General features: G+C 41.5%; 1 protein-coding gene across 1 annotated transcript; it reads right to left on the reverse strand.

Moving 5' to 3' along the window:
* Positions 1 to 6677: 6677 nt before the first annotated feature.
* KRT40 (keratin 40) lies at positions 6678 to 12454 on the reverse strand. The gene is made up of 7 exons (XM_036068543.2): positions 12008 to 12454; positions 11219 to 11301; positions 10581 to 10737; positions 9045 to 9206; positions 8841 to 8966; positions 7304 to 7524; positions 6678 to 6777 (listed from the first exon to the last, which is right to left on the reverse strand). Exons 1-7 carry the CDS (start codon positions 12452 to 12454, stop codon positions 6678 to 6680), a joined length of 1296 nt encoding a protein of 431 aa, XP_035924436.2.
* Positions 12455 to 12697: the final 243 nt, after the last annotated feature.

A 12697-nucleotide genomic window follows, 5' to 3' on the forward strand; every position in this document is an offset into this window, starting at 1 on the left:
GGTTAACATAAAAATTTAAGATTTGATATAGTTGAGTCGCTCTAGTAATGCTCACTACTTTATTCATATACCTGAATTACAAATGGATCATAGATTCTCTTGTGAAAAATGGAAGTCATAGATGTGTTAGGAGAAAATATAAGAGAATTCTTTTATAAAATAAGAGTGCGGAAGGCCTTTATAACAATGACTCAAAATCAAGAAACCACAAAAAATGGATAAATTTGACTCTAAAAATAACAGCATTTGAAATAGTAATAATTTAAAAACATATAAAAAGGATCAGAAGGAAAGATATCTAAATGTTAAGAGTGGACTTCTTTGAATTTTGTAACTATTGATGAATGTTGTTTTCTTCTTTATGTTTTTGTACACATTCCACAACTTGGATGTATCACTTTCAGAATCAGAAAGAGAGTTTGATAATTATTTTGTATTTTTGTTTTTGTACACTTTTCTCCATCTTATCACTTTTCTTCTCTTGTGTGTCTCAGGCAGAGTTTTTCCTTCCTTCCATGGCTGACTGCTTTCTTTGTGCTCTGGAGCTGATTCCTCTTTGATTCCTTCAGTATCACATTTCATCAATTATACTCCTCCTTTCTTGCATCTTGCACATCTTCTTTACTGCCTGATCAATTTTCCTTTCCCTGTAAGCGTGTTTGTTACTTGATCCAAAAATATATCCTACTGATAACTGTATAGCACTTCAGCCATGAAGGCAGCTTCTTCCTCCCTTCCTTTTTTTTAAGATTTCATTTATTTATTTATTTGACAGAGAGACACAGCGAGAGGGAACACAAGCAGGAGCAGAGGGAGAGGGAGAAGCAGGCTCCCTGCTGAGCAAGGAGCCCGATGCGGGGCTCGATCCCAGCACCCTGGGATCATGACCTGAGCTTAAGGCAGATGCTTAACCAACTGAGCCACCCAGGGACCCCTTCTTCCTTCTTTCATTACCATTTTTTTTTTGAGACAGCGTTCGGTGTCTGTCATTTTCATTTGCTACCACCAGCTCGTTTGTTAACTTTTGGCAATCTGCCTAACCTGTAAACATTCTACGATATAGGGCGCCTGGGTGGCTCAGTCGTTAAGCGTCTGCCTTCGGCTCAGGTCATGATCCCAGGGTCCTGGGATCGAGCCCTGCATCGGGCTCCCTGCTCGGCGGGAAGCCTGCTTCTCCCTCTCCCACTCCCCTTGCTTGTATTCCCTCTCTCACTGTGTCTCTCTCTGTCAAATAAATAAAATCTTTAAAAAAAAAAAAAAATTCTATGATATAGTCTATCTTGAAGAGCTTCTTTATCTGCCTTAACATAGCACCATTTTCCAGTGCAGAAATGCTTTCTACAAAGCAAGGTGCAAATTCTTGATTGCCTGGCAATTAAGACACTCCAAAGTCTTGACCCAGCTGACTCTACCTCATATCCCTTGACCCCTGAACCCACCGCTTACACTCTAGCCAAACTGTATCCCTTGCCATTCTTTAAGCTCTCTTTGCTTTGTTGCTCCAGAGCATGTTAATTGTTGAGGGTTCCTCCACCTTTCTTCATCTAGGTGTTTCTACGCTGCTCTGGGAGAGAATTCAGCACTCACCCGTATTTGGTTCTCCTCTCCTTTGGGGCACATGGGAAGATGACTCTTTCTTGTCCCCTTGCAGTTAGGAGTAACCAGGCCTTTAATCTCTAGCTCAAGACCCTTGGGCAGTCTCTTTCCCTGCCCCAGGGGCTGGGGAGGCAGCATGTTCCAGATGCTGGAAGAGCAAGTCTGAGAGTGATAGAAAGGAGTTCCCTTTACAGCGTTGTCCTGGCTGGAGCCTTCTGGGAAAGAGGCTGTGCAGGAGAGAGGAAGGATGGGCTTTAGGTCCAGCCTGAGATCAGTAGCTGAGATATAGGAAATATCACCTCTGTAGGGCCAGCAAGGAATCCATGAGTTGTAAATACCAAATATACACTATGAGGAGCCTGAGTCCTTGAGTCATGAATGCTTCTTGCATGTAAAGCAGGCAAATTTTGAGGCCATTGTTTTATGGGGTGGGCTATACACAGAACCTAGAATGCAAGGCTTTTTGCTGGTTCTTATAGATGAGTGATGCATTATATTTTAGATTATAATTTTTATGCAACACTGAGTGCTAAAATTACTGGTATCTTGTTTAGTGCATTATTAAAGCTACGAAGATATTATATTCTTAACTAAAAATTAAGACTCTACTAGATTTTACCGAGGAAGGTCTTATTGTTTCATCCAAAAGTAACATGGACATTTCAGTGTTTGACAACCCAGGGGAATGCCTACTGCATATGTCCACGTGGAAAAGGATGGAATTCCTACAATTTGGAGGAAGGCTTCTCAGTACTGTTTTGGGATGTCAGAGTTTTCAATGATGGAAATCTTTGCTCTTTGTGTATAATTCAGTCATTTGTGAATATTTATCATCATCATCAGCAATTAATTTGTTGTGGGTTGTTTGGTTAACTATAGAGTACATAATGATCCAGATTTGTAACAGTGATAATTTTGGTTTATACTTTTCCAATAACCGAATTTAAAAACATATTTATTGCCATGCAAATATAAATCTATTACTCTACTCCAAAGTAGACATATATTTAATGCTGCTAGGACTTTAGAAGTTTTTATCATTGTTGGAAGGTAGAAAGGAAAGAACATTTGGCCAGTACATGTGCGATATGGTAAAAAAAAAAAAAAAAGCTTGAGGCCTCCCATCCTAGCACCATTTGGAACTGGGTGGCCAACCCAAGAAGAGGTCAGATCTAGAATTAACCTATGTCTTTTTTTTTTTTTAAGATTTTATTTATTTATTTGACAGAGAGAGAGAGAGAGCGAGAGAGGGAACACAAGCAGGGGGAATGCGAGAGGGAGAAGGAGGCTTCCTGCTGAGCAGGGAGCCTGATGTGGGGCTCCATCCCAGGACCCCCGGATCATGACCTGAGCCGAAGGCAGACACTTAACAACTGAGCCACCGAGGTGCCCCTAGAATTAACCTATGTCTTTAACATAATGTTTAGTGCAATAATATGCAAAACTGTAAAAGCAACTGTGAAAGGCTTCAAGTAACATGAGAGCTCCCAAGGCGGCCATTCTATCTTAAAGATATTTTCCTACTTCAGTTCCACTTTGATTTTGCATTAAGCCAGACTGAAAATATTTTTAACTCAGAAAATACAAATAGATGAATGAATCCATGCAAAAATGTTGTAGATCATGGAAGGTAGTTGTGTATTTTTCTGAGAGGAAATTGGATATAGCTCATAGGAAATTATTACAGATGCTGAAGAAACTATTAAATAAATAATACTATTTATATATTCATATAAACTATCAAATAAACAAATATATTTTATATTTATAATAAATAAGATATATTTATATACAAATATATATAATAAATATATATTATATATTTGTTTGTCTGTTTATTTATTTGGGTTTTTTCCCCCACAGTTTTGACCAAGGCAGAAAAGAAACCATGGGAAAGGCCGAGAATAGGCGGATGCAGACAGGGATTGATATGGTGGAAACCTCCGGGTGGCTGAGATTTATGATTTTATGACACTACAGTATTAGATTTCTTCCCGATTTCATTATCCAGAAGAATAACGGGGTTTGACAAATATTTATTGGGTTTACTCATCTGGAAAATATTTTAGTTTGAGCATTTTCACTACTTTTTATTGTTAAAATCAAGAAAGTGATTAACACTTTATTAATTAATTAACACTTCTAACATAAATTAATAAACACTTCTAAAATTTTAGGTCTGCAACTTGACTTTTCTTTAAGCCTATCCTGGATTAATGATTATTATATGCTTTATTTCTGAGTATTCACAAAATAGAAAAGTGAAGAGGAGAACTTCCCTCCAGTTTTCCACTATATGTTTTTAAAAAGAACACTTGCATTTTGAAAATTATAGTTCCATATATAATGTAATATATATGTGTATATATATATATATATATAATATGTAAAATTATAGATCCACAGGAAGTTGCAAAGATAGTGCAGAGAGATCCCATGTGTCCTAGCTTTCTCCTGTGGTTTTATCTTCCTTGATCCAATATAGTTCAATTGTAAAGTCAGGAAGTTGACATGGATACAATGTGTATATAATACACACACACACACACACACACACACACGGGATGTGTATGTTTCTTTCACATATGTAGATTCATGTAACCACCACAGTACTCAAGATATGCAACTATTCAATCACCACAAAGATCTTTATGCTATGCCTGATTTGTTCCCTATCTCTGTAATCTTGTCATTTCAAGAATGTCATATAAGCACAATCATATAATATATGACCCTTCAAGGGCGCCTGGGTGGCTCAGTCGTTAAGCGTCTGCCTTCGGCTCAGGTCATGATTCCAGGTCCTGGGATCAAGCCCCACATCGGGCTCCCTGCTCGGCGGGAAGCCTGCTTCTCCCTCTCCCACTCCCCCTGCTTGTGTTCCCTCTCTCGCTGTGTCTCTCTCTGTCAAATAAATAAATAAAATCTTTAAAAAAAAAAAAAAAATATATGACCCTTCAAGATTGCCTTTTTTCACTCAGCATAATGGCCTTGAATCTTGAGAACATTTTGGTTGTTTCCAGTTTTTGGCTATTACAAATAAAGCTGCTATGAACAAGTGTGTATTTTTTTTTTTCAATACTTTACTTTCAGCCTCCCTATATCATTGTATTTGAACTGAGCTTCTTGTTGAGAGCATGTAATCATGCTCTTTTTATCCACTCTGCCATCTCTCTCCTTTAATTAGTGTATATAGACTGTTTCCATTTGCTATAATTATTGATATGGTAGGGCTTAAGTCTATGTTTTATTTTTTGTTTTCTGTTTATTCCTTCTGTTTTTTCATCTCTCTGTCCTATTTTCCTGCCTTCCAGTGGATTCCTTGAATATATTTTAGAATTCCACTTTGATTTATCTATAATGTTTTAAGTGTATTTCTTTGCATAGTTTTTTAAGTAGTTGCTTAAGGTATTACATTATATGTATATACACACACACACACACACACACACACACACACACACACACACACACACATATACCTTATCATGCTCTATTGGTGTTGACATCACTGCAGGTGAATATAGAAACCTTACCTCCCTTCATGTCCCTTGACTATCCTCTTCTTGGAGATTTTTTTTTTTTCTGTCTGCACCTGCTGGTGTTTATGGGTTGTTGGTTTCTCCAGCTCCCAACACAGGATATATGAGGCCAAAAGAAAACCTAGGGAACTCACCACCTTGCTGTTCCTTGGATGTGATTCTAGTTGGTCTTCTTCAACCTTTCAGAGTCTGTTTATATTTGTTTTATATGTAATTTCTCAGGTTTTTAGCCAAACTTAGGAAGAGGAATGAGGAAATATACATCTATTTCATTTTCTGGAGGTGGAGTTCTCTGTTTTGCTTTTTAAATGTGTGTGAATAATTATTTTTATACCCCAAATGTCCAATAACAGACCAATGTACCTTATGGTATTTTGTTTATTTATTTTTATTTAAAAAATTTTTTTAAAGGATTTTATTTATTTATTTGTCAGAGAGAGAGAGAGAGAGAGCACAAGCAGGGGGAGCGGCAGGCAGAGGGAGAAGCAGGCTCCTTGCTGAGCAAGGAGCCCAGTGCAGGACCTGAGCCAATGCAGATGCTTAACTGACTGAGCCACCCAGGAGTCCCTACCTTATGGTATTTTATTCAGCCACTAAAATAATGGTCACAAGACAATCTTATATGTTTATTGGGATTGAAAATATTTACATGACACAGTGAAAAAATAGGTTACTCAACTATGTGCATATGTAAATATGATTGCCACCATATGGAAAAACCTATTATAAGAAAGCAAGCTAGGGGCGCCTGGGTGGCTCAGTCATTGAGCGTCTGCCTTTGGCTCAGGTCATGATCCCTGGGATCGAGCCCCACATCGGGCTCCCCTGCTCCGCGGGAAGCCTGCTTCTCTCTCTCCCACTCCCCCTGCTTGTGTTCCCTCTCTCGCTGTCTCTCTGTCAAATAAATAAATAAAACCTTTTAAAAAAGAAAGAAAGAAAGCAAGAAAGCAAGAAAGAAAGCTGGAAGTTCCCAAAATACTGACAATGGATGTGTTTGGGGTGTGGAATTGTAACTGACTTTTTTCCCCCTTTCATGTGCCAAATTGAAAAAAAAAAAGGAATCCTAAATAAAATAATATTTATTCCTAAATTTCCTCTCAGAAAGATACATACAACTGTCTTCCAAGATATATGACATTTTGCATGGATTAATCTATTTGTATTTGAGGAGTTAAAAATTATTTTCAGCTTCAGTTTGTGCAAAATCAAACTATCGCCACGGGTTTAGGCCATTACCTTGGCATCACATGATATTATATCCACAGTTCTAAGCCACAAAGCTATATTTACCATGCTAAAGGAATGAAACACATTTTATTTGGAGATTAGCAAGAAAGTTTTATAGACTCCTAGAATGTCACAAATAAGCAGTCTGGAGAGGAAATGATAAAGCAGAAATAAAGTGAGGATGTTTAGAGGTCAATTTTAGGGTAGAAACGCCTTCTTGACTTTCAGGCTTGGATGTCTCTGATTGAAGCCCCATCTCCTTTCCAGGACACTGTGGCTTTGATTCCTCCGTCTGCCGTGCGGGGGGTTTAGCATTCATGTACAGCAGTTTTCGACCGTGCAAATCACATACGCCGAGCATGGCTCACACGTATTGCTTGATGTGCTTACGGCAGGACACGGGTTACAGGGAAGCCTGTGGAAATTTTGAACCAAGCTTAACAAGGGAAAGCCAGATAAAATTTCAACTCAAGAAAGATCATGCCAAAATTTGCCCTGCAAATGATGTTCTGCATACCCTTTGCCGAGTAACATTTGACTTCAGCCTATTTCAGGCCTGGACCCAGCATTGCCGCTTCATGCTCACGGCAGCTGTGCTAGCTGAATACAGTTTTATGTGTTTACTCCACTTTGCAAATGTCGTCTTATGCATGTTTCTGACTTCCCCTTGGCGGAAGGCAGGAACAAAGGGAGACCCCCCCCCCCCGCCCCAGCATGGAATCTTAGATACGATACTTGATCTGCTTTAGAACTTAGAATACTTTTAAACACTTCTACTGTCATGTGATTAGCCTCAGCCGTTTTTGTTTTTTACTCTTGTAAGGAGATCCTTTAATGCCTTAGCGAGGTTTCACCTCGGGCAGATCTTGAGGAAGCAGGATTCTCCTGCATGAGCCCCTTTGTGACTTGGGGGATTTTGAGAATAATCATGTGGAGCTTGCCTGCTGTCCTCACTCTCAAGGAGACCCCGGTACGTGTTGATCTCACACTCCAGCCGGGCTTTTGTGTCGAGCAGGAGCTCGCACTCCTGGTTCTGCCGCTCCAGGTCACACCTGATCTCAGCCAGCTGGGCCTCCACGTGATCAATCAGGCACTGCATCTGGGCCAGCTGGGTGCTGTACTGGGCCTCCGTCTCCGCCACGGTGCATTCCAGAGATTCTGTCTGCAGAAGGAAAAGAGTGTATTCAGAAGGGCTGTGTCGCATAGTCCGTGGGGCCAGAGTGCCTGTTTTCAAATCCTGGCTCTACCCTAGTGCTGCTATGTGACTTTGAGAAAATGACTTAGCTTCTCTGAGCCTCCGTTTTATTCTATAAAAAATGGGCAATGCAAAGTACCTAACTCATAGGATGGTTGTGAGGATTAAAGGAACTAATATGCGTAAGGCACTTTGAACAGTGCCTGGAAAAATTTTAAAAGCTGTATAAGCGTTAGTTATTACTACCACCACGATGCCCACTGCAACCTGCAACATACTGGTGTAGCTTAAGGAGGATCAACAGCATTTGAGAGGAGAAACTGAGAATGGGCTTGAGGCAGGGAGGAGCCGTATAGAAAAGAGGCTCTGGGTTGGAACCAGCTGGATCCAGCTTCCACTTTTGTCTCTTGAAAACTGCATGACCTCTGCTACTTAATCTGAATCTCAGTCTTCCTCATCTGTATAATGGGGTTAATAAAGGGATTTACCCCATAAAGTTATTGTGAGGCTTTTAAGGCTCTCACAAGATGAAAGTGCAGCTATTATTCACCCACATAGTCTCTATAGGGCCTAACGTGGCACAGACAGTGCTGTTCGACTGGAACTGGCTAGGGTGATCTTCAAAGCATGGTATTCTTTTTTTCTTAAATTGTTTATTTATTTTAAGTAATCTTTACGCCCAATGTAGGGCTTGAAGTCACGACCCCGAGATCAAGAGTCGCGTGCTCCTCCAATTGAGCCAGCCAGGCACCCCCAGTGCATGGTATTCTTGTTGCTTGGTGGAGTGGGGTGCAATGAGGGGTCTGGTTGAGGTGTGGATCCTGGGAAAGTTTAGGGTAATGGTAGAATACAATGTTTGAATGCCATTCTTTTATATGATGATGAGCTTGGGAAATTGGCCTGAATCAAAAGAGAGTTAAAACCCACCAGAATGCTTGAGTGCCTTTGGCTCAGAGGTTCCACTCTCATTCTGCTCCTGCCCTCCTGCTCTCTCTCTCTCTCTCTCTGTCTCTGGAAGGTGCTGTAGGATCATGCTCAAGCCCAGGAGGGAAGGTCAGGGCATCCCGTTGGGGCAGTACAAGCTGTTGACCTATCACTTCTGCTTCTAGTTAGGTAAACAGCAGTAGTTGGGAAAGGCAAGGAAACACAATCGTTGCAAATCGGAAATTCAGACTTTCTGCCACGTGAATTGTGGGTCTCTCCTTGGGGTTACGGAAGAGGGGATAGCATCTCAGGGTCTGATTCTTCAGTGAGAAAAACAGAGCTGTCTTTCCCTTCCATACCAGGCTTTGCTGTGCTTGGAGCTCAATTTCCAGAGCATTGGCTGTGCGTTTCAGTTCCAGGATCTCTGTCTGGCAGCCCTGCAGCTGCTTCGCGAAGCACAGCTGCTGCTGATTCAGCTCCTCGGTCTGAAACACAGGTATGATTAGAGGATGGAAAGAAGGCAGAAGTCTGGAAGCCTGTCATTTCTTGCTTCGGGTGCTGACCTGAACAGCGAACCATTCTTCCACGTCTCTGTGGTTGTTGGCGAGCACTGTTTCATACTGACGACGCATCTCGTCCAGGACCCTGTTGAGGTCGATGGTGGGGGCAGAGTCTAGCTCCACACTGAGTCGGTCACCCAGCTGTCCACGAAGCAAGTTGACCTCCTGGAAGAGGGAATGGAGTAAAGAAAGTCACAGGGGGGTGGGGAAAAAAATCTACTTTGACATCCCAAGGGCATCCCATTTCTGGAGAAGTGAGTAAAAGTGTGGGATTTAGATTCAGATTGCTTAGGTTGAATCTCTTTTCATCACTCAGTTTCTGCATCTGCAAAATGGGTATAATAATTTTGCCTTCCCCAGAGAGTTATTGTGAGAGATATGAGTTAACATTCATATAAAGCACTTATGAAAGTCCTTGGCACATAGGAAGGTCTCAGTAAATGCTATTATGATCAACACATGCTCAAAGGGAAAATACACTGTTACATCATTCAACTACTCACTTTGTAGCTTCATCAACATGAGATAATCATATCCTCATATTTTATGATTTTAAAAAGTTTATAGACATAGAATATTTTAAAATACTGGTCCAAATATTGCATAAGATGTTATCCCCTTTCTGAAATGGCCTTCACACTCTGTGTTTGTCAGCCTGATTTTCATACCTTATGAATTAGAGTTACATGTGGCATAATGCCTCTAAGGAAGGCCATTTGTAAAGTTACCTCCTTCACAAAAGCAATGGCAGGTGAGCAGTTTGGTTCTTTCATGTGATACTGGCCGGGGGCCATTTCACACGTACATCCAAAGCTATGCCAGAGTGATCAGGCTGAACAACATTAGTGCTGTTAGAGGTTAATTGGACACTTGGCCAGGGTCCCTAATAAGAAAACAGGGACCCGGGACAGCTAAGACAAAACCGCACTAGCATACTGTTTTACAGCATAGACAAGACCACAATAGCATCCTATCTCGCAGCCTCTGCAGGAGTGACTTTTGCAAAACATCCTGAAACATAACAATTAACCATAAAACATTGGTTACTATCACAAGTTGAGGCAGGTAGTCTCCAGATGTCAGCCCCAAAGACCAGCAGCATGTGAACAATAACCCGATAGGTAGACAGGTGCATGATCAAAGCCCTGGTTGGCACACCTTAACAGCCAATCCACAGGTGACCCACACTCAGGACGCTCAAGACAGTTCCTCGAAAGAGCTTATAAAAACCGCTAGATTTGAACACCAAAACGGCCACCCTCTCAGGTCCCCTCCCACTCCGGGAGCTTTATACTATCACTCAATAAACTTTGCTTTGCTGCCCACCACTCTTCGTCTGGTTTACCTCTTCATTCTTGGAAGCGGCGTGACCAAGAACCGCGGGCACTAAGGGAACAAAAATCCTGTAACAGTGCCTTGAGTAATTTCGTTCCAGCTTTAGCAATATCTGCCCAGTTCGATTTATATACACAACACGAAATCTATCAGTTTGACTTTGTCACTTCTACATTCGTTCAGCAATTTTACCACTTTCCTCACCTCTTGGTGGTTTTTCTTAAGGCAAAGGAGATCTTCCTTCAGAGATTCCACATGGGCCTCCAGATCAGCTTTGCACAGAGTCAGCTCATGCAGGATCCCACGCAGGCCGCCAATGTCTGTCTCTACCAGCTGGCGAAGAGACAGTTCCGACTCGTACCTTTCACAGCAAAAGAGATGCAGACTGTGCTTACTTTGCTAGACACTGTGCACAGTGCTGGGCGTGCTGGTGAGTGACACAAGGGCTCAAGGAAGCCATATCCCAAATCATAAATGTGAGCTTTGGGAGCATTCTTAGCTTAAAATAAAGCTTATATAGAGAATATTTGTGGTGTGTGCACACGCACGTGTGTGTGAGAGAGACAGAGAGAGAGAGAGAGAGAGGCAGCCATAAATTCTTCTCTTTTTTTTTTTTTTTTTAAAGATTTTATTTATTTATTTGACAGAGAGAGACACAGTGAGAGAGGGAACACAAGCAGGGGGAGTGGGAGAGGGAGAGGCAGGCTTCCCACTGAGCAGGGAGCCCGATGTGAGACTCGATCCCGGGACTCCAGGACCATGACCTGAGCCGAAGGCAGACGCTTAACGACTGAGCCACCCAGGCGCCCCATAAATTATTTTCAAATTAAAATTTAACTTACTTTGACCTAAAGTCATCGGCAGCCAGTTTGCAGTTGTCAAGCTGAACAGCAAGTCTAGATTTCTCTGCCTTCGTGCACAAGATCTGGTGAGTAAGTTAGTTATAGGTAATAGAGGGCTCTTTGAGAGAAACCTAAATATCTATTTAACAACTATGCCATTATTTATCTTTTAAAAGTCTTTATAAGAAAGTATAAAATAGCATTCAGCCTATTTTTCTTATTAACCATGTCGCTTCCATGGAGAAAAAAGCAGGACCAATTTATAAAAGAAATATAGAAAAAAAAGGGTTCGTTTTTCAGTGGCCTAAGGCATTTTGCAATATTCCTTGGCAGTTGAATTTTTCTCCATAGGTAGTTTGTATTATGATTCTGTCCCCATCCATGATAATAAAAATTCATCAGTAAAAAAAGAAAACGATTACTAGGGTGACATTACATGATTAAAAAGATGAAATATCAATATCTGTGTTAAAGATGGAAATATAAATGTCCAGTGTTACGTACAGCAATAACTTTAGGTATAATGCAGTTTTTTCTCATTCTCTGGTTGATAAAGTCTAGATGTGAGTGAGTTTATTTTGGCCACTCAATGATTACTGGCAACCCCGCAGGTAATGCTGATGTTTGCTGACTCTCAGCCCACCACCCGTTGCTCTACATCACACTACCTCTTGGAAGACCCCTTTCCCTGCGGGGACTTCCATAGAACAGCCTTTTTTTTTTTTTTGTATAAAGATAAAGCAAATCACAGATTGGGAGGGTGGAGCATAGGGCAATGAAACACCAGACCTTTTGCTGGAGCTCTTCGATGGTGTTGAAGTAACGCTGATAATCGAGGCACACCAGTGGGATATCCTCTTCACATTGTTCTCGGATCCTGCATTCCAGCTCTGCATTCATCTCCTCCAGGCCACGCACCTTCTCCAGATAGTTGGCGAGTCTGTCATTCAGGAACTGCATCGTCTCCTTCTCGCTGCTGTTGAACACTCCATCCTCACACCAAGCACAGTTCCCCACCAAGCACAGAGTATTACAATTCCCAGCAAAGTAGCATGGTGTGAGGCAACCAGTTGGCAAGCGAGACCTGGATAGGAAGCTGGGAGTCTGGCATCTGGATGTAGCGGGGGTGCTGGGGAGGCAAGTGGTTTCCACGGAGCAGGTTGGAGCAAACACACATTCAGAAGCCCTGGCACAGGATTCAGAAGAGCAGCACGTGGGGGAACATTCGGAAGTCATCCTGTTAGAAGCGAAGAACAAAGACGAGTTGCAAAACTCTAGCTGACAGGCTCCCAGAGTCTCTTTCCCTCCTGAGACTTTTATACAGCCCGCAAAATGGGTATTTACAGAATGTACCGGATGTTCTATTTATCACTGTTGGTGCGGGTTTTCATATGAACATTCATTAGCGTTGTTTGTTTGCTGAGAAGAGTTTTATGCCTCATAAAAGAGGCATAACTTCAGGTTACTAAGTAAGGGCAC

The sequence above is a fragment of the Halichoerus grypus genome, chromosome 2 (assembly GCF_964656455.1).
Source record: "Halichoerus grypus chromosome 2, mHalGry1.hap1.1, whole genome shotgun sequence".
Classification (NCBI taxonomy): Eukaryota; Metazoa; Chordata; class Mammalia; order Carnivora; family Phocidae; genus Halichoerus; species Halichoerus grypus.